Here is a 22924-nt window from a genome sequence, read left to right on the forward strand (position 1 = left end):
TGCCGCAAACGACACTACTTGGTCACTACGGTTAAAAGAAATATAGCGTTTAAACTGTCCTATCGTTAAACTATCCTAGCGTTAAACTATCCTAGTGTTAAACTATCCTATCGTTAAAACTATCCTATCGACTTTAGATCGACTTATTAGAAACACATTCTTACCTCGCTGAATAAAGTGTGACAGAAAAAGTCACAAAATACCCGTCCGCGTGGTCGTTAATTTCAAACAGTGAACACGTCGGTTAGATCGAAACTGTCACCGTTATTGTATGCACCGAATCAATTCACTACACACAATATGTCATGTGACTTTATACACAGGATCTTGTCCGAGATAAATGTTATATGGACGACAACTTTCATTTACCCACTTCACAACAGTCTACATTTTTTTTATCTTGACTGACAACTGGTGGGGGGGGGGGGGGGGGGGGGGTCGGTCCCTATTACGTGGCTTGAAAATATAATTTATTGGTTTGATAAAAAAGAGAAGTTAGGCAAAATAGATATCTCTACTCAACGGTTCTCGATTTATGAAATAAAAGAACAAATCCTATTCATTTACCCACTTCACAACAGTCTACATTTTTTTTTATCTTTGACTGACAACTGGTGGGGGGGGGGGGGGGGGGGGGTCGGTCCCTATTACGTGGCTTGAAAATATAATTTATTGGTTTGATAAAAAAGAGAAGTTAGGCAAAAATAGATATCTCTACTCAACGGTTCTCGATTTATGAAATAAAAGACCAAATCCTATTCATTTACCCACTTCACAACAGTCTACATTTTTTTTATCTTTGACTGACAACTGGTGGGGGGGGGGGGGGGGGTCGGTCCCTATTACGTGGCTTGAAAATATAATTTATGGTTTGATAAAAAAGAGAAGTTAGGCAAAAATAGATATCTCTACTCAACGGTTCTCGATTTATGAAATAAAAGACCAAATCCTATTCATTTTAGATAAGAAAGTTGTAAACGCGCCAGCTGATAAAACCAACAAAACGCGTTGAAAAAATCTTACAGCGGGTTGTTGAGATGGCGTGTCTTATCACCTAGTTGTCTGTGTCTTATGTGTCCGGGGTCTTATGTGTCCCTGGGTCTTATGTGTCCTGAGGTCTTATGTGTCCTGAGTCTTATGTGTCCTGAGTCTTATGTGTCCCTGGGTCTTATGTGTCCGGGGTCTTATGTGTCCCTGGGTCTTATGTGTCCTAGGTCTTATGTGTCCTAGGTCTTATGTGTCCTGAGTCTTATGTGTCCTAGGTCTTATGTGTCCTGAGTATTATGTGTCCTGAGTCTTATGTGGCCTGGGGTCTTATGTGTCCTGGGTCTTATGTGTCCTGGGTCTTATGTGTCCTAGGTCTTATGTGTCCTGAGTATTATGTGTCCTGAGTCTTATGTGGCCTGGGTCTTATGTGTCCTGGGTCTTATGTGTCCTGGGTCTTATGTGGCCTGGGTCTTATGTGTCCTGGGTCTTATGTGTCCTGGGTCTTATGTGTCCCTGGGTCTTATGTGTCCTGGGTCTTATGTGTCCTGGGTCTTATGTGTCCTGGGTCTTATGTGTCCTGGGTCTTATGTGTCCTGGGTCTTATTGTCCTGAGTATTATGTGTCCTGAGTCTTATGTGTCCTGGGTCTTATGTGTCCTGAGTCTTATGTGTCCTGGGTCTTATGTGTCCTGAGTCTTATGTGTCCTGGGTCTTATGTGTCCTAGGTCTTATGTGTCCTGGGTCTTATGTGTCCCTGGGTTAAAACAAACGGAATAACATTCCAGGGTCGCCATCTTCACATCACCCAGGAACAGGTGCTTCCCACAGCATTGTTTTCATCAGTGGGTATTTTATTTTTAAAACAGAGGCAGAAACACCTTGTTTGGGCACTGATTAAACGTTTTAGTCCTGCGGGTTTTATTTCACTTGAACCATTGTAGCAGCTAGCAAGTTACTGAGGGCGTCACAAGGTCGGGTCTCGCTCACTGTTTTCAGCTGAGTGTGTCACCCCACCAACATCTTTCGATTTACTGTCACCCCCCCCCCCCTCCCCTATTAGTTTAATACTTAAGCCGGATAAAGTATTGTTTTGATGCTAAATTTTACTTTTTGTTTGACAACCTATATCGGACCCCCCCCCCACGCCACAACATTATGACACTAGGGGTCGTCCATAAATGACATCACACTCGTAGGGGGGTAGGGGGGTCCGTAATTTTGTGATGGTGTGTGATGAGGGGGAGGTTAAGATGGTGCGACGTCACACTTTTGCATTATAAAAAGCAATGTTAGAAAACGAAATTTAGACGTTATTTCGCGTTTTTAGAAAACTGTTTAAAGATTTTAGAAAAATATCGATGTTTAAAAAAAAAATTCAAGTGTAATTTTGAGGGGGGGGGGTTGTAGGCTGAGGTGTGACGTCATTTAAGGGGGGTTCTGGTTTTTTTTGTGACGGAGGGGAGGGGGGGGGAGGTAAAATCGTCCAAAAAAGTGTGACGTCATTTATGGATGACCCCCTACCTGTTATTAAAGTGTAACGTTACGTTATTTATAGAATTAAAAAAGCATTCAGCTTCGACAAACGAAAACAATTTCTTTAAGAGTTTAAATACTTTCTTCACAATTTATTGCATACGGTCATTAAATGTAATCTCGTATACGTTACTGTGAATGATGTGTTCCCCAGCTTCAAGTTTGTATCCGTCACTAACTAGACAAGGCCCTATACATTGTTTGTTTTTTAAGGGGTCGAGTCGATAAAGCTCGTGGTTGCTATACTGAAAAGTCTCGAGTTCGAACCCTCGGGTAGATGAGGCTCGACAGATGGGGGATAGCAAATCTTCTTTTATGACGAAAAACAAGTTGACCCGTATCCAACAAAATCCACCCTAGTAACACTACTGTAGGTAGAAACCAATGAAAGTAGCACCATGAAAACAACACCAAGGAAAGTAGCACCAATAAAAGTAGCACAAAAGAAAGAAGCAGCAGGGAAAGTAGCTTTAATGAAAGTAGCACCAGTAAAAAATAGCGCCAATGGAAGTAGCACTACGGAAAGTAGCACTACTCTATGTGGTATCTTGTAGGTACATGACACGATCAAATGTTAATAAAGTGGAAATTCGTAGCCTGAACATTAAAATTTGTTTTTTTGTTCCTCTAGAAAAATTTTTTACTCTATTTATTTTTTAACGCAATTTCCATACTGGGATTGCGATTATTAACTCGTCATTTCTGGATGGGATGTATGGACGAATGAATGAATGAATGTGTGTCCGCAGCTTTACCGCAGCTTTAAGTCGTATCTCCTCTCAACGAAGCAATATTGAGGACTAGTTCCAAAGCAAATATGTTAAGCAAGTTCCGAGGATGATTGTGGGACAAAAAAATTCCCGGGATTCCTTCCTGGATTTCCCGGAAAAGCCAAAAAAACTCGAAAAAATGCAGTTTTTGGCCCATATCTCGGCAACCAGACCACTTAGCGACTTGAAACATTTACCATCGATTCCTGTCATAATTTAGAACAATATTGCCGAAGAAAGTTTTAAAAAATATCCTTTCGTTCGGTCACAATTTTTTTTTTAAATTACATAATCACCTACAAACCGATCGTTCTCCTAGCTTGAACGCATTATTCGTCTTTGTGATCACTTATATATTTTTAGATAACATAAGGAAATTGCGCTTAAATTGTCACTAGACTTTTTATTAACTTGTTTACTCTATAATTACCCTTTGTTTCTGCACATGAATAAAATAGTCTTGAAAGTTTAAAAAAGTCTTGAGTCAGATGTAGCTGTTAATTCAGATTTAGTTGTTAAGTCAACTATAGCTATTAAGTCATGTTTACCTGTTTACTCAGTCTCAGACGTTAAGTAAACGATTGATTCTAATCCAGGTTTAGCCGATAAATCATCTGTAATCGATGTGCCCAAGCCGTTGATCAAGTAGAACGCAAATCCTATTTTTTAAACTGCCTGTTGATTGAGATTGCTGACTTAAGTTTACTGTTTGCTTAACTCTTGTTCCTGTTTGCTTACCTATCTGTCAAAACGTCTGTCCATTTTTTTTGTTCTTTAAATACAGATCTCAGGTTTAATTTTTTTCTTAAGTTATTTTTATCTGCTAAGCCACTCTGTTTTTTTATATACCTCGAGATAACCTTAATACGTCATACACAATTAGGTGGCACACAATTTGGACAAATTTTAAACAACCCAGTCATGTGTTATATTATGTAACATTTTTTAACAACCACCACACCTGATATCATACAACATTTCTTGTAACAAATTGAACGCTCCCCACACCAGGAATTTTTTTGTGCATTTTAAAAATAAAACAAAAACAAAATCGCATTGGTTCGTATAAAAATAATATGTTTAATTAATCTATAATCAATATTATTGTTGTAAGTTCCAGTAAGATGTGTTTTAAGCCGCTGTTCATAATTTATTCAACTGGACTTTCTAAAAACCAAGCATTTAGCAAAAATATGAAGAAAGAAAGCCAAAGACTGAATGTAATAAAACATTCTGCCCCCCCCCCCCCCCCCCCCAAACCTGTACAGAATTATTGTTTGATAAACCACGCCCACTCTCCTCTCATTAAATAAAATCTGTGTCAGATCTTCGAACACCCGGCCAAATGCAAACATTGTATTTGTTCCGTGTGCTTGGACCTGTAAGGTTAGATAACTCGACCGCTCCTTATTTTCCTCTGTACACGGGCCGCACAAACACCATTTCACTTTGTGAGAGTTGGCTCCCCGCATTTAACCTATTGACAGTTATTGGCATTTATTGTCTATAATATATATATATATATATATATATATATATATATATATATATATATATATATATATATATATGTATATATGTGTATATTATATATATGTATATATGTGTATATATATATATATATATATATATATATATATATTATATATATATATATATATATATATATATATATATATATATATATAGATGTGTGTGTGTGTTTGTGTAAGTATGTGCATGTGTACGTGCGCAAAATCCCTTGGGTAGATATTCTATTAATTGAAATGTGTTAATTATTAGTTACAGTTTGTGGCAGGGAGGGTTCTAAATGTACTGTCTGATTAACTAAATAGTTACATCCTAGACAAATACTAAATGTGTGTGTGTCTGATTAACTAAATAGTTACATCCTAGAACAAATACTAAATGTGTGTGTGTGTGTGTTAACATCATGAATACTGAAGACTTGTGAACTATTTTCAGCTTTATCGTGCCTGAAGAAGCAATACAGATTACAGAAGCTTCTGTAATCAAAATCAAATGTCCTTGATTTTAAAAAATTGCATGCTAATCAAATATTACATAATAAAAAATCACCAGCTAATCAAAAGTGTCGAAACATTAAAAACCAGCTAATCAAAAGTGGTCGAAACATTAAAAACCAGTTAATCAAAAGTGTCGAAACATTAAAAACCAGCTAATCAAATACCCACAATTGAATGCAAACAATCTTCAGAATTTGGATGCTGTGATTACTCTTCAAGCTTATTAGAGGAAATCTACTTGATTACCGTGCGTGACGCCATTTTAAAAACGGTTATAGTGACTCAACCGACGTTATAATGACCAGAGTTGAAAGTATTGAGGATAAAATATAACATGTTTTATATAGAATTCCATTTTTTGTTTTCTCGCTGAGGAAAATGTCCGTCAGTTTCCTTAAATATGACTGAACACAACGTCCGGGAATGTTCTACACCACCACCTCTGACATCTCCAGATGATAGATGCGGTAGAGTTCAGCGTTTCAATAGCCACGGCATATCAGATGGTCATTTGAAGGGGCTTACGTGACGGTACAACTTCCTGTGTCATCTCTAGAGAGTGGGTGGGTGGGAGGTGTAGGGGAGGGGGTGTTATTGTGTAAGCTTTACATAATATACGACATCCTGGTTCAAACGCTAACAATGATCCAGTGCCTATATTCAAGTATCTTTAAATTATAGCTGAAGACACCACACAAACTTAAAGAATCGGGTCACATTTTCTTATCGCTAGATCAATAAATTGTACTTTATCTGGAATAGTCGGCTCAGAAAATTTATAACTTGATTGCATTTCTGTGGCGGTTTAATGTAGATGGATCTTAACCCTAGTTTACAACTGCAGGTGAACTATTTCAACTGTACTATATAGGTGAACTATTTCGACATCTATGTAGGTGAACTATTTCAACTGTACTATATAGGTGAACTATTTCGACATCTATGTAGGTGAACTATTTCAACTGTACTATATAGGTGAACTATTTCAACATCTGTTCTATGTAGGTGAACTATTTCAACTGTGCTATATAGGTGAACTATTTCGACATCTATTCTATGTAGGTGAACTACTTCAACTGTACTATATAGGTGAACTATTTCGACATCTATGTAGGTGAACTATTTCAACTGTACTATATAGGTGAACTATTTCGACATCTATTCTATATAGGTGAACTATTTCGACATCTATGTAGGTGAACTATTTCAACTGTACTATATAGGTGAACTATTTCGACATCTATTCTATGTAGGTGAACTATTTTAACTGTACTATATAGGTGAACTATTTCAACATCTATTCTATATAGGTGAACTATTTCGACATCTATGTAGGTGAACTACTTCAACTGTACTATATAGGTGAACTATTTCGACATCTATGTAGGTGAACTATTTCAATTGTACTATATAGGTGAACTATTTCGACATCTATGTAGGTGAACTATTTCAACTGTACTATATAGGTGAACTATTTCGACATCTATTCTATGTAGGTGAACTATTTCAACTGTACTATATAGGTGAACTATTTCGACATCTATTCTATGTAGGTGAACTATTTCAAATGTACTATATAAGTGAACTATTTCGACATCTATTCTATGTAGGTGAACTATTTCAACTGTACAATGTAGGTGAACTATTTCAACTGTACTATATAGTTGAACTATTTCGACATCTATTCTATGTAGGTGAACTATTTCAAGGTCCTTACTTTATGTAGGTTAACAATATATAGCTAAGCCGTTTCACCTTCCTGCGCCTACAAACTGAACTGACTGTAGTAGTTAAGCCAAATACAAAAATGAATGTGTTTTTAACGAGGAGATAAAAGTCTTTAAAAAAACAAATACTACGGAGAAGAAATTATTTAAATCTTTTAATTAAGTAAACAGAATTTATGTAAAAAAAAATGGTTCAATCTCCAAGTTTAGGAGATCAACACAACACGTCTATGGTATGGACGTTTTGATTTCGTCAATACAACTTGTATTGTAGATTATGTCAATACAACTTGTATTGTAGATTCTGTCAATACAACTTGTATTATAGATTATGTCAATACAACTTGTATTGTAGATTCTGTCAATACAACTTGTATTGTAGATTATGTCAATACAACTTGTATTGTAGATTATGTTAATACAACTTGTATTGTAGATTCTTTCAATACAACTTGTATTTTAGATTCTGTAGATACAACTTGTATTGTAGATTCTGTCAATACAACTTGTACTCAAATGACAACTTTGACGATCAACGAGAAACAAGCGACGGTGAAGAGAAAGACAACACCCGCAGGCGTTTGTGAAGGACTTAGTCCGTTTGTAGAGTGGGTGTGGATTGTTAGGTTGAAGAGGGTGAGGGTCTTGTTCACAAACTCGTCCCATTTCTGGCTCCATTTGTTCAGTGCTACATGTTTGTCGAATGGCGTCATGCTGCTGTACCTGCAACACAGACACGTTGTTCTTTGTAGAGATCATATGCCCGGTCAATGGAAAGGGTCATCAGCCCAATATAAATATATATATATATATATATATATATATATATATATATATATATATATATATATATATATATATATATATATACATATATATATATTATATACATATATATATATATATATATATATATATATATATATATATATATATATATATATATATATATACCTAATAGATTACCCCTGATACACCCTACACATTACCCAATAGATTACCCCTGTACACCCTACACATTACCTAATAGATTATCCCTGCTATACACCCATTACCCAATAGATTACCCCTGATACACCCATTACCCAATAGATTACCCCTGGTACACCCTACACATTACCTAATAGATACCCCTGATACACCCATTACCTAATAGATTACCCCTGATACACCCATTACCTAATAGATTACCCCTGATACACCCATTACCCAATAGATTACCCCTGATACACCCTACACATTATCTAATAGATTACCCCTGGTACACCCTACACATTACCTAATAGATTACCCCTGATACACCCATTACCTAATAGATTACCCCTGATACACCCATTACCTAATAGATTACCCCTGATACACCCATTACCCAATAGATTACCCCTGATACACCCTACACATTACCTAATAGATTACCCCTGATACACCCATTACCTAATAGATTACCCCTGATACACAATACACATTACCTAATAGAGTTGACGGCCAGTTGCTTCAGAAAGGGAAGACTTGTTTTCTGGCCTGACGTCGCCATGAACACGACGTAGAAATCGTGGGAGAGGGGTGCCGCTTCCCAGGCGGCGGGGTAGTCCGAGCTGACCACTACCGGGTATGTCTGTGAGGCCAGCATTGCCATGGGGTGGTTTCTCAGATCCGAGACAAGGCCGAGTATCTTTTACAGAAAAAAAAAATTCAAACATTTTACTTCCAAACTTTTACTTTCAAACTTTTACTTCCAAATTTTTACTTCCAAACTTCTACTTCCAAACTTTTACTTCCAAACTTTTACTTCCAAACTTTTACTTCCAAACTTTTACTTCCAAACTTTTACTTCCAAACTTTTACTTCCAAACTTTTACTTCCAAACTTTTACTTCCAAACTTTTACTTCCAAACTTTTACTTCCAAACTTCTACTTCCAAATTTTTACTTCCAAACTTTTACTTTTAAACTTTTACTTCCAAACTTTTACTTCCAAACGTTTACTTCCAAAATTTTACTTCCAAAATTTTACTTCCAAACTTTTACTTTCAAACTTTTACTGTCAAAACTGTATTTTTAAAATTATACTCCCAAAATTCTATCAGCTAAATTATTGTTTAAACTTTGTTTCAAAATATTTTTTAAAAGTTTTAGATGGAGTTGGTTTCTAAAAATAATAACACGCGAAATGTAACCCTTAGGGGTCGCCCATAAATGACGTCACACTCGTAAAGGGGGGGGGGGGGTCCGTAATTTTGTGGTGGTACGTGATGAGGGGGAGGGGTCAGATGGTGTGACGTTACACTTTTGCATTACAAAAAAAGGAATTATAGAAAACGAGTTTTAGCCGTTATTTCGCGTTTTAGAAAACTGTTAAATTAATTGTAATAGGAATTTATTAAAATACTCTATTTTGAAAGAGTTCAGACAACATTTTTGAAAAATATCGATGTTTTAATTAAGAGGTGTGACGTCATTTAAGGGGGAGTGTCTGGCTTTTGTGACGATGTGTGACGGAGGGGACGGGTGGAGGTAAAAATCGTTTTAAAAAAGCGTGAAGTTATTTATGGATCGCCCCTTACAACAACAACAAAAAAAAAAAAACGTGTATAACTGCCTAAATACTGGTCTAATTAATAGTACTTTTTTTTTATTATGTATCAAATTAATCAAACCTCTCAATAATCTTTGGGGTCATCCATAAATGACGTCACGCTTTTTTTGACGATTTTTACCTCCCCCCTCCACTCCGTCACACGTCGTCACAAAAACCCAGACCCCCACTAAAATGACGTCACACCTCAGCCTACAACCCCCCCCCCCCTCAAAATTGCTGTTGAATTTTTCTTCAAACATCGACATTTTTTCCAAAATCTTGTCAGAACGCTGTCAACATAGAGTATTTCGATCAATTCCTATTACAATTAATTAAAACCGTTTTCTAAAACGCGAAATAACGGCTCAAGCTGGTTTTTCTAACATTGCTTTTTTATAATGCAAAAATGTGACCTCACACCATCATCACACACCGTCACAAAATTACGGACCCCTACGAGTGTGAGACAAAATTGTTTGTTTTTAGACTCGCCTGGTTTGAGATAGGGTTGATCTCGATGGCCGTGTCTTTCGTCATCACCATCTCCAGTGCCTTGGGGTGCTTGAGCAGGCCGTAGCCGTGCCCGATGCGCCGTGTGTTCAGGAGGAGGGCGTCGATAACATTCCGATCGACTTCGGTGTCTTGCCATTCTGTACAAGGAAATACAAAACAGTCACCACAACTCCCATTATAATAACAAGTTTTAACTGCATACAAATGTAAGCATACTCTGATTATATATATTAAAAAAAATTCCAGTACTTGCTTATATATGAAACGATAAAATAAATAGTATTATTTCAAAATCTTAACTTTTGTAGGTATGCTATTTTAATGCCCAGACTGTTATTATTAATTTTTAATCCAATTCCACATATCCAAGAAACTGAATCGGTAACAATTGAAATCTGAATTATTTAGCGTCATTATAATCGTCAGTCCCCTAAGGCCGTCATGTTCTGAAATACAACCTATTAACCTGAAAGTTAAAATATTCTTGCGTCATCGTCAGAGAGAATACTTAAAGTTAAATGCATAAAAGCCCTTTCATTTATAAAAGGATCAAAATCGAGTAAAAAGATTTAAACGCGTACAAATTTACACCAACAGACATTGTAGCTTGAAAACAATCTTGTCAAAACAGTAAATGACAATATTTTATTGGGGTCGTCCATTTATGACGTCCACAACGATTTCAGATTTTAGACCCCCCCCCCCTTTCCCCTCCGTTTGGATGACCCTAACACAAAGTCTCGAGTATATAGTCATTATTACAAGTTTTTCTTTAGGTCACAATATCTGTTTGTCTGTCTATCTGACTGTCTGTGGGTCGAATCTTAAAATGACAATTTTGACCCATTTCTTATGCTGAGATTTAGTTCGAGCTAAATGTAAAATGTAAAAATTGCACTAATTGTGTTGTTAAATTTAAATATCAACCTACTATCTTGATTATTTGAAATGTATTATTATTATAAAGGGTATTGAAGAAAACAAATACAAAAGCCTTTACAATAACAAGCTTTTAAGTGCACTAATAATAAGAAAATAAAGCAAACTTGCTTTCATTCATGACAGCATGTGTCGGTAAAATATGTTAGAAAAACTATAAGCAACTGACGCTTTTGCTATCAAAAGTATGTTTTGTGTTCTTATTTAGATGCTATTGGTGTGAAGGATCCCCTAAATTGTATCTTCTAATGTACTCACTAGTTTCATCTGAGTGGAAGTGTGTCGTGTCGGCAAGTGTACTCACTAGTTTCAGCAGAATGGAAGTGTGTCTTCTAGTGTACTCACTAGTTTCATCTGAGTGAAAGTGTGTCGTGTCTTCTAGTGTACTCACTAGTTTCAGCAGAATGGAAGTGTGTCTTCTAGTGTACTCACTAGTTTCATCTGAGTGGAAGTGTGTCGTGTCTTCTAGTGTACTCACTGGTTTCAGCAGAATGGAAGTGTGTCTTGTAGTGTACTCACTGGTTTCAGCAGAATGGAAGTGTGTCTTCTAGTGTACTCACTGGTTTCATCTGAGTGTGTCGTGTCTTCTAGTGTACTCACTGGTTTCAGCAGAATGGAAGTGTGTCGGCAAGTGTACTCACTAGTTTCAGCAGAGTGTGTCGTGTCTTCTAGTGTACTCACTGGTTTCAGCAGAGTGTGTCGTGTCTTCTAGTGTACTCACTGGTTTCAGCAGAATGGAAGTGTGTCTTGTAGTGTACTCACTAGTTTCAGCAGAATGGAAGTGTGTCTTCTAGTGTACTCACTGGTTTCATCTGAGTGTGTCGTGTCTTCTAGTGTACTCACTGGTTTCAGCAGAATGGAAGTAGTAAGGCAGTTTCCCATCAGTCGCAGTCAGAGATTGCAGGTAGAAGGACAGTGGTCTGCCGTTTTCGTCTTCTTCCACCAGGTCAAACCCCGCCACTAGGTCAGGGTAAGCGGCCCTTGCTGTCAGCGCCGTCTGCACTTCCTCGGCCACAGTCTCCTGCAGGGGGTGTCTGTCGGTGGGGTGTGGGGTGAAGGGAAGGGAAAGGGGGGGGGGGAATATAGCTTATTTTAATTTTTTAAGTAGACGTGGTGGATTTGTTCTGAAAGGCGTGTATTTGTAGTGGAGTTGTAACGACAGGCTGGCAGTTGTGGTGGAGTTGATAGGCTGACAGGTGTGGTGGAGTTGATAAGCGGACAGGTGTGGTGGAGTTGATAAGCGGACAGGTGTGGTGGAGTTGATAAGCGGACAGGTGTGGTGAAGTTGATAAGCGGACAGGTGTGGTGGAGTTGATAAGCGGACAGGTGTGGTGGAGTTGATAAGCGGACAGGTGTGGTGGAGTTGATAAGCGGACAGGTGTGGTGGAGTTGATAAGCGGACAGGTGTGGTGGAGTTGATAAGCGGACAGGTGTGGTGGAGTTGATCGGCTGCAGACGTGGCAATATATTGCTAGGTACCTGAGGCTCGTCATGATTATCTTGGCTCCAATGAAGTCCGGGTTGTCTTTCTTGAACTCGTGCACCACCTGGTCGAACATCCGTAGTGCGTCCTTGACATTACTCGTGAACTGGGAGATAAAAAATAAGGGGTCGGCATGGTCCGAGTCGGTAGAGCTTATGGCTGCTAAACCGAAAAATCTCGAGTTCGAACCCTCGGGCTGATGAGGCTCCTTAGCTGGGGACAGCCACTCTTCAAATAGAGACAACTACAAAATCAAACAACTTCTGCCTTGTAGTTTGTTCTTGCTATGGAAGCAAATCCAAAAAGAAAAGCAGGCTGAAATCGGAGACAACGGCATAACCAGTTGACACGTATACTGAATAGATCCCTTCCTACACTAAAATTAAGGACGAAGAAGAAGATCTTCAATACTAGGAGATAGAGATCACGTTACATGATCATCTGACCAATCAGAAATCTTGTCTTTTCTTCTAAACTATCATTTTCATCTTTTCAACTAGGTGATAGAAAAAGCGGTATCTAATCTTCTTTCCAATTAAAAAAAAACTTTCTACATTACTATTTAAGCTTGCAGTAAATAATTCGAATTTTAAAAAAAACTAAACAACTTTGTATGCTATTTTTTTTAAATATTTTATTATGTGTGTATGCTTAATAACTTGTATACTTCGATAAACAGCCAGCAGTTTAAAATTCGTGCTGTTACTTACCATAGACAAAATACTCCGCACTTCGATGTACTGCACATTGTCTGCCTTGAATTCCTCCAGCGCTTGTCTGAAGTAGTCTCTCATGATCTCAGTGTTGTACAGCAGATATCTCATCTTCAAGGTGTAAACACATATGCTGGTCAGGAATTTTAGACACCTCCCAGCCCCTCCCCTTGCCGACTTTCTCTACATCACTACAGAGGCGTAGCCACCCCTTCCCGGTGCCCCCTCAAGATTTCGATTTGCACCGCCCTCAAACTTTCGATTTGCAACCCCCTCAACCTTTCATTTTATTTTTCCAACCCATTTTTTGCGCCCCCTTAGGTCGGCACCCGGGGACATGTGTGTCCCCCCCCCCCCCCCCTCACCCCCTCGCTACGCCCGGTTTTTTTACAATTACGGATAGCGGAAGCAACTCTATGCGCATGCGCAAGATCCGGCAAAATCTTTAAAAACTGGTAAACGAAAAAAATGACTCCCAGTTGCAACAATGTGTTTTTGGTAACCCCCTCCCCCCTGGAGGAAATAGAAAATTATTTAATTTAAATAGAAAATATATTCTTTAACATTTTTATAATTGCCCGCTTCCCTGCAAAGTTTAAAGTGCCCCCCCACCCCCAACTTTCTCCTGAGAACCAAAAGTCTGAAAGAAACCCAGATCGTACCTGCTGCAGGTACCTCTCAAAACGTTGCCGAACTTCGGCCGTGGTGGAGTATGTTGTAAGCGGGTCGGTGGACAGCAGACTGATGTTTTGGCGTAGCCTGGGAGAGGAGACACAATCACAGAGGTCAGTTAACCAAAGCCTTGACCTACGATAGACTCCCCACCCCCAGACTGTCATAAAATTGGTGGGAGGAGGGGGGGAGGGTCAGACTTCTGTAACAGTTTTAATTTTATTGAAGGCGCTTTCTTAAAAGGCAATCTTTAATAAATGAATCTATTGTAGCAGAGTCATTGCCCGTATATGTCAGTGAAACAGGTCAGTCATTTGGTCGGACTGTGTCAGATAAAGACCTGCTGGCTAGGAGGGGAGGGGGGGGGCTGCCTGTCTGGCTAAGGGGGAGGGGGAGGGGGCTGTCTGTCTGGCTAAGGGGGAGGGGGGCTGCCTCTAGAGCCGGAAATGTTCGCATCATCAATTAAATAAATTGCAGGATCCTTCATTGGTTTTGTATGCGGGGGGGGGGGGGGGGGGGGGGGGGGATGAAGGACATATTTCTGTGGGAGACTGGAGAACATTTTCTGGGATAGGAGATTGAAGGACATATCTCTGGGATAGGAGAGACATATTTCTGAGATGGGAGAGACATATTTCTGAGATGGGAAGATATCTCTGAGATGGGAGAGACATATTTCTGAGATGGGAGAGACATATTTCTGAGATGGGAGAGACATATTTCTGAGATGGGAGAGACATATTTCTGAGATGGGAGAGACATATTTCTGAGATGGGAGAGACATATTTCTGAGATGGGAGAGACATATTTCTGAGATGGGAGAAGAAATATTTCTGAATTGAGATTCAGTTTGACTTGATTTACCTGTGTGACATTTTTAGTTTTTTTTTTAGTGTGGAATAAGGGGAAGTTATTCTAAGAAATCTTAAACCATTATGAGTGATTGACTACGATGTTTGTAGTAAAAATGATAAAGTGAGAAGTCAATGGGGGCGATGGGAAGCTGTATGTTCTAGAAGTTTTAATCACATCTTAGCCTCCGTAATACATATATATATATATATATATATATATATATATATATATATATATATATATATATATATATATATATATGTATATATATATATATTAAAACGTTATTTTGGTTTTAATGCATGTTTCAAACTAGGATGTTAAAAAAAAAACATTCGCTCACTTTTCGTCAAACTGCTCGACATTTCCAGCAGCACTACGTCGGGCTTGTACTTGTTCCCACTCTTGGTGCACATAAAAATAGAAAGTAGATTGGTTTAAATCAATGTTGTTTATTTGTGAAGCATTGATGTCAACAAATGAAAGCATGTCAGTGATACATACTGAATGCTGCATGGCGCATACAAGTAGATCAGTGGCGTAGCCAGGATCGTCTCAAGGGGTGGGGTCCATTTTTTACCCGGGGACAAACTTTCGATTTGCACCCCCCCCCCCCTCAAACTTTCGATTTGCACCCCCCCCCCCCCCCTCAAACTTTCGATTTGCAACCCCCCTCAAACTTTCGATTTGCAACCCCCCTCAAACTTTCGATTTGCACACCCCCCTCAAACTTTCTATTTGCACCCCCCCCCCCCCACATACTTTATATATATATACCGAGGGGTCTATGGGGGGGTTATGACCCTTCCTAACCCCCCCCCCTCTGCCTACGCCACTGAAGTAGATGTAGATTTAGATATTAGAAGGTAGACTTTAGTGTCATGGTGCATACAAGTAGATGTAGATTTAGATGTTAGAAGGTAGACTTTAGTTTCGTGGTACAATAATATACAAGACACGCTTAGATGTCATGACACTGGTTAATGTCATGACACGGGTAAATGCCATAACACATGTAAATGTCATGACACATAAGTAACTAAACACGGATAAATGACATACCACGTGTAACTATCATGAGGGCATGACATGAGTAAATGCCATGACAAACTATCATTACACTCTTCCCTGAGATTAGGTAAGCCCTCAGGGCACAATGCAGTAGAGTAGATATATGGGCTTTATCTCCCCCTCCCCCCCCCCCCCCAATTTACAACTCTACATTCGTGCCAATACCTACCCAACTTGTATGAATAATATATAGTAGATAAATAGACTCATTCTTGCTATAAATCTAATTAAAAGCTTTCTGCCGAGAAAGAAGCCTACTTAAAAAGGGTGTAGTGTGGAATGTTTACTTTTATATCAAGGGAAGTTTATTTTTTTCCTGTGAAATGTTTAGTTTTATAGTGTGGAACGTTTAATTTTAAAATGTAGAATATTTACTTTGATGGTGTGAAATATTTACTTTTACATTGTTGAATGTTTACTTTTATAATCTGGAATACTTACTTTTATATTGTTGAATTTATAGTTTTATAATCTGGAATACTTACTTTTATATTGTTGAATGTTTACTTTTATAACGTGGAATGCTTTTACTTTTATGATGCGGGATGCCTAGTAGGATCATTTGTAAAAATTTACCTGTAAGATTTCCCGGGTTTCCGTCAAAGACCGCAAAGAAGACAAAGTCATGCTCGTCCACCTTCATGTAGACATTGTCTCTGTATGTCAAATTTTGGATGACCCAATGGCTGCTGGTCAGACCCGCGTCGTGAAGATGAAGGCCGGCCCCTAATTTCAGATTGTTTGTAATTAAAAGATAGGTTTCTATAGTATTCTTTCTCGACGTTTAATTATCGTTTAAAGTAGCAAAGTAATAAAAAAAGTACACTGGCAAGTTCGAAATACAACTTTGGTGGGGACTAATTTTCCAAAATCAGGAAGTTGAACTCAAATACAAAACAAAGATATAGTAGCGTTTGAGGATTGTGAAACTAGTTCTTGTGATTCGCCATACCTTCTATCAGATTTAAATACACCTCACTCGAAAATCTGACATTATCCCTGATAAAAATATCAGATACTATTTGAATCAGCAGTCACGAGGCCCGGAGCACTCAAGACTCCCATGCGAGCACTTGGGCGCCTACATTCGTTTTAAGGTGTGCTCTGCGCTGTGCATACTACTACTATATACTTCCCGGAGTGGCAGACAGCGCCTCTATGGTGGTGTAACCGAGAAGCCTCTGACACCCAGTGCGGTCGCCCGAGGTGTGCCCTACCGCGCCGATGTGGGTGGTGATCAACATACACTCAAGGTTTTTACTCTGCGCATCATTAGCATCAGGGCGGCAGTGGGACAAGCCAGAACCCAAACAATTGATTTCAAGAAAATGTGATGTCAACAGTGTTTACAATTAAATAACTAGTTCAATTCAACCCGAAATCATTATTTGCCGTCTAGGAAAAACCTTTACAGCAAACGGATACGCCGAAGTATGTTTAGCGAGGTTACCTTTCGGCATTAACTGAATGATTTTGTAGATCGCTTCTTCACTGACGTTCGGTTTCACCTTGTAGAAGCTGCCAGCTGGTAGGTAGGTCTGTCTGTTCTTACGGCTGTTTTCCATTACCATTTCTTTTTGCTGGAGGCAAATGAAGAATGAGCTACGCATGTTACACAGCTAGTTAATGGAAAAGGGATCGATTAAAATACAGACTTTCAGAGAAAATGGTTCAGTGGGTAACGACTTAAAGAAAATTGTGTTCAGAGGCTAAGAATAATGGTAATGGTAATGGATACTGAAAACATCAATCACAGTAAGTAGAAATGAAATTCAGGGGACTCTGTGAGAACAACTTGACGACTTTGACTTTGGAGACAACCTCGCGCGTCTCTCCAACAACCAACAGCAGATGCAGGAGAAAACAAAACATTGTGGTAGAAAAGTCAGCGCAGGTTGGACTTAACATCATCAAGCAAATAACTAAAGTACTGAATATTAACGCCGCCAGCACTGGACTGGTCACACTGAGGAAACGAGTCCTTTATCTACTTAAGTATAGTGGACCATCAGGTAGGAACAGATGCAAGAGCAGCATTCACACAGGTAGAGAAAAGCTGGACTTCCAGTGAGTTCTCCTTATCCTACAAAGTGCGTCTGATCAACTCTAATGTCAGTGCTGCTATATGGGGCAGAGAGTTTGGAGGACAACAGAGACCACCATTTATAAAGTCCAGACCTTTATAAACAGTTTCCTCAGACAAACACTCATCATCCGCTGGCCCGACAGAATCATCAACAACGACAAACAACCACCCGCAGATAAAGAAATGAGGAGTTGGATAGGCATACAATGGTCAGACGGCCAACCAACATTACCAGGCAGGCATTGAGGTGGAACCCTAGTGGAAAGCGCAATAGCGGTCAACCAAGAAACATCTGGTGACAGGACCTGTAAGTGGAAACTACAAAGATGGGTTTCAACTGAAACCTATCCCAGTCAATTCCAGCCTCTATCCTAATCCTTATCCCAGTCAATTCCAGCCTTTATCCTAGTCCCTATCCTAATCCCCATAAGAGTCGACACCATCATCTCTCAGCGCCCATCAAGAATTGAGCGCCATTGCATCCCGTCTTTAGCTAAAACCTCTGTCAATTGGAATGTTAGGCCTCTTCTTTCAACTATTTCTCTTTTAACCTTCTGTTTTATTTGGCTACCCTCGTTTTCTCTTGTCCTGTGGCAGTCCTAGACAATGGGTCTGCTCTTATTCATAGAACGCGACCCAACCATCCCCCATCTTTTTTATCTAATGACGCCTTTTGATAGTTGAATGGGTGTTCTTCTTTTAAACCCCTCATTTTAGGTGGTGTTTGACCAAAAGATTCTCAATATTTGTATGAAGCACTTATTGTGAAAAGCTTCCAGTTTTATCTCATTCGTCGACATCCTAGCCCTTAGAATAATCCCATCCTCTCCCCTGCCCTATCCTTCTCTCCATACCTCTCCCTATCAATATCACTGCCCCTCTTTCTAACCCTAATCATAACCTCATCCATTTGTACCTATGTATAAGAACGTGGAACCCACCCGGAAAGAGAAATAGAGGAAGACCACTGGGAACATGGAGGAGAGAGATGGAAGAAGAAGTACAGGCTACTGGCAAAACCTGGCATGAACTAAAGTGGCTCGCCCAGGACAGGGTGGAATGGCGGAGATTTGTTGCTGCCCTATACTCCACAGGGAGTGATGAGGATTAAGTAAGTAAGTAAGTATAAGAACGTGAACACAACTAATCCAAACATCCATGCACAGCTCCGCCAACACATCACTTGTACCTCTTGTAGGAAAAAATCCAAAAGCATCTCATTCCCGTTCAGCTCCACCCCACTGCCTATCCTCATAGCCGCCTCCTGTGCCACAATGTTCGCCTTCAGTTTCTCAATCTCCCGCACCGTCACGGCCGCGACGGTCGCCATGGAAACAAGAACGACGACCACAGAGACACACCAAATTTTAAATCTCATGCTGGCTGAGTTAAAAACTGTTTGGTGAAAAACTGTTGAATAAAAAACTGATGGATGAAATCTTTAGGGTGAAAAACTGTTGAGTGAAAGACTTGAGTGAAAGACTGTTGAGTGAAAAACTGTTGAATAAAAAAAAACTGATGGATGAAATCTTTAGGGTGAAAAACTGTTCAGTGAAAAACTGTTGAGTGAAAAAACTGATGGGTGAAAATCTTTAGGGTGAAAACTGTTGAGGGGGTGTAAATCGAAATCTTGAGGGGGGGGGTGCAAATCGAAAAGTTTGTCCCCGGGCGCCGGGAAGGGTCGCTACGCCTCTGGAAATAGGTTAGGTATAGGGCTGGTAAGTAGGTCAATAAACAGTTCTATGGCTCATGCAGGTTTTTTTGAGCCGTAGAACTGGTTGGTGACCTAGTTACCAGCCCTATAGGTATTGTTTTAAATATAGATGTAGTTTTAGTTGTTGGTGTAGTTTTAGGTGTAGACGTGGGTGTAGGCGTAGGTTTAGGAGTAGGTTGTTGTGCTGTTGGTGGAGGTGTAGATTTATTTACATGTATAGGTAGGAGATAAGGATATGGAAAGAGATAGGGTAAATAAAATAGGATAGGGACAGAAATAGGGAAATGGATAGGTTTAAGGATAGAGAAAAGGAGATAAGTACAATGACAATCACAAGACTAGGGATAGGATAGGGATAATGGTAGGAATTATTATAGGGACATATGTAAATATTGGGATAGAGTTATGATTATGTTTATAATTATGGTTATGATTCTGCTTAGATTTAGGGTTATATGTACTTTCTCGAATGTCCATATTCGAATATAGACGTTTAATTTTAACTTGTATATTATCCCCAAAACCCGGACAGCGCCGGTTCTAAGCTGCTAGTATATATATATATATATATATATATATATATATATATATATATATATATATATATATATATATATATAAACTAGCACATAATACAGGCATGGCAGTTAGGTTAACATTTCATCTCCCTTTAAATGTTTTCAAAATCATGCACGATGTTATTGAACTAATTATGGCTAAAAATCTGACTTTGGTTTTTTGTTGGACTTTATTAAAGATTGGATGTATTTGATGTGTTTAGTATTTTTGGTAACTAAACAAAAAAAAAATACAAATGCCACAAAAAATTTGTTTGTTTACATTTTTATCAAAGACGATGTAAACAAAAATGGCAGAACTACGTCATGTGGTTTACATTTTTATTTTTATTTTAAAAACTTTTGCAGCAAAGTTTTGAAAACAAACCACTGTGAAGTGGGGTTTACAAAATATCTATCATGGAGTTCCTGTTTGGGTAATCAATGTTTGTGTAAAGTATCATGAAAATAAACAGAAGTTTAGCCTTAAACCCATCAATTATTTTCAAGTTCCCTGGATTCAAAATATTTATAACATTGTTTCTAAAAATATTAAATTTCTGAATTATTTTCAGGCTGAAGTTTTTTTTATTTTTTTTTTTTAATGGCTGCTTTGATGGCAAAATCTAAAAATAAAAAAAAAACCACGATTTGTATCCATGTGACCATGTCAACAATAATGATGGGAGCATTCTCGTCAACTCGGTCACGCCCTTTGGGGGTCGTCCATAAATGACGTCACACTCATAGGGGGGAGGGGGGGTCCGTAATTTTGTGACGGTGTGTGATAAGGGGGAGGGGGGGGTCAAATCAGGTCTATATATCTAGATTCTAGATCTAGTAACTTTACTGTATCATATGTATGCTTATGAGTTTGTACAAGCTAAGTTACATAACGGTTTTGTTATGGTAAACGTAGTCCTATTTCATCTTTACGACAAAAGAGTTAAAACTCTTACCTTGAGAAAGTCGAACAACACTCTACAAAAAAATGACACAATATTTCCTTCAATAAAGATCAATGCGCACCCCACCGCAGTGCACTCTGATTAAATGCGTAACTTGCTTGCTTTGACACGACACATCGTGCGTAGGTGAGAAGACAGAAAGTGAATACCCGTTCCAAGTCGAAAAAAGACATAAAGGGTTGGTGTGATACCAATCGCTGAATTTATACACACCCCACCCACATGCACATCCAATCGGCGAACATACTTACACACACTCCAGCCATATAAACATCTAATCCGCGAATATATTTACACACACACCCCAGCCATATAAACATCTAATCAGCGAATATATTTACACACACACCCCAGCTATACAAACATCTAATCAGCGAATATATTTACACACACACCCCACCCATATACACATTCAATCGGTGAATATATATATATACAAACATACACCACCCATATTATACAAATACAAAATACAACAACCTATATTATATATATATATATATATATATATATATATATATATATATATATATATATATATATATATATATATATATATATATATATATATATATATATATATATACTAGGCATACTGCCTAGCTTCGCTTAGGTTTTTAAATAACATTTGAGAATTTGAATACTTAATTATTTAGCGATGGATTTGGTGTTGAGTGCTTTAATTTAAACAGTAATGCTAACTTTAGAAAAAAAATGTTTTAGTTTGTCATTTAAATACCGTTCTCAGAGAAATATCGGAAAGTACGCAATGTATAAGTAAAATGGAATTAGAACTACACAGCTTCCATGAAAAGTACATCTCATAGTTTTTATTACATTGCCTTTTGAAATTTATTTATTTATTTAATTGGGATACGTAACTAAATTAACAACTTAATTTTGTACTAAAACAAATGCTATACTTCGTCATTTTCTGTTTCTGTTTAAAATAGTATACAATTATTTGAAAAATAATAATTTAAAAAACGTTACCTCCCTTGAAAACTGAACGTATGACGTATGTCTTTGTTTTTTTTTTTACAAACAGTTGCTATGCTTATATAAGAAATTACGGTATATGAACATATTTAACAACTATAATAGCTGTTTCCGACGGGATTAAAGTTTTTTTGTTAGCCTCCAGGGTCGGTCTACGACGTCACATAATATTAAGGGGATCGTTCGTCAATTTATTTATATATATATATATATATATATATCTCATATAAGGAGAATTTCACTCAAGATCATCTTTTAGCCCTCGTCGAGGGCTTTGAGTCTGACCAACAGTTTTTCCATACGGCCTAGTCATCTATAGTAGTGTATGCAAAAAATTAGCCAGATATACTGAGCTTAAGTACCCTAAAGTCTGCGTTGAAATGACCCTCTGTTTTTCCCATAAAATACAAAGATTATATAGGGAAATACAACTGGTCAGTTTTGACCGCTTTACAAAGTTTTCCCAGATATGCCGAGTTTTTTGTGACACCCCTAGGTGTTCTTCTACCACCTCACAAAATATCAAGGGGGGTCGTCGGAGGAAATTTTTTTTCGTAATAGAGCTCATATAAAGAGAATTTCACTCGCGGTCATTTTTTAGCCCTCGTCGAGGGCTTTGAGTGTAACCGACAGTTTTCCCTAAAGGTCAAGCCATTGACCTAGGAGCATGCAAAAAATTAGCCAGATATACTGAGCTTAAGTACCCTAAAGTCTGCGTTGAAATGACCCTCTGT

The 22924-nt window shown here is 38.3% G+C and overlaps 1 protein-coding gene across 1 annotated transcript; it reads right to left on the reverse strand.

The window, feature by feature from the left end:
* Positions 1 to 7287: 7287 nt before the first annotated feature.
* Positions 7288 to 21451, reverse strand: LOC131947166 (adenosine deaminase AGSA). The gene is made up of 12 exons (XM_059308290.1): positions 21183 to 21451; positions 19142 to 19362; positions 17317 to 17446; positions 16443 to 16592; positions 15139 to 15199; positions 13931 to 14027; positions 13266 to 13379; positions 12552 to 12661; positions 11916 to 12106; positions 10113 to 10270; positions 8513 to 8715; positions 7288 to 7766 (listed from the first exon to the last, which is right to left on the reverse strand). The coding sequence occupies exons 2-12, from the start codon at positions 19328 to 19330 to the stop codon at positions 7556 to 7558; spliced, it is 1614 nt and encodes a 537-aa protein (XP_059164273.1). The 5' UTR covers positions 19331 to 19362; positions 21183 to 21451; the 3' UTR covers positions 7288 to 7555.
* Positions 21452 to 22924: the final 1473 nt, after the last annotated feature.

Source organism: Physella acuta, unplaced genomic scaffold (assembly GCF_028476545.2).
Source record: "Physella acuta isolate Inbredline_101_S28 unplaced genomic scaffold, ASM2847654v3 ptg000587l, whole genome shotgun sequence".
NCBI classification, from domain to species: Eukaryota; Metazoa; Mollusca; class Gastropoda; family Physidae; genus Physella; species Physella acuta.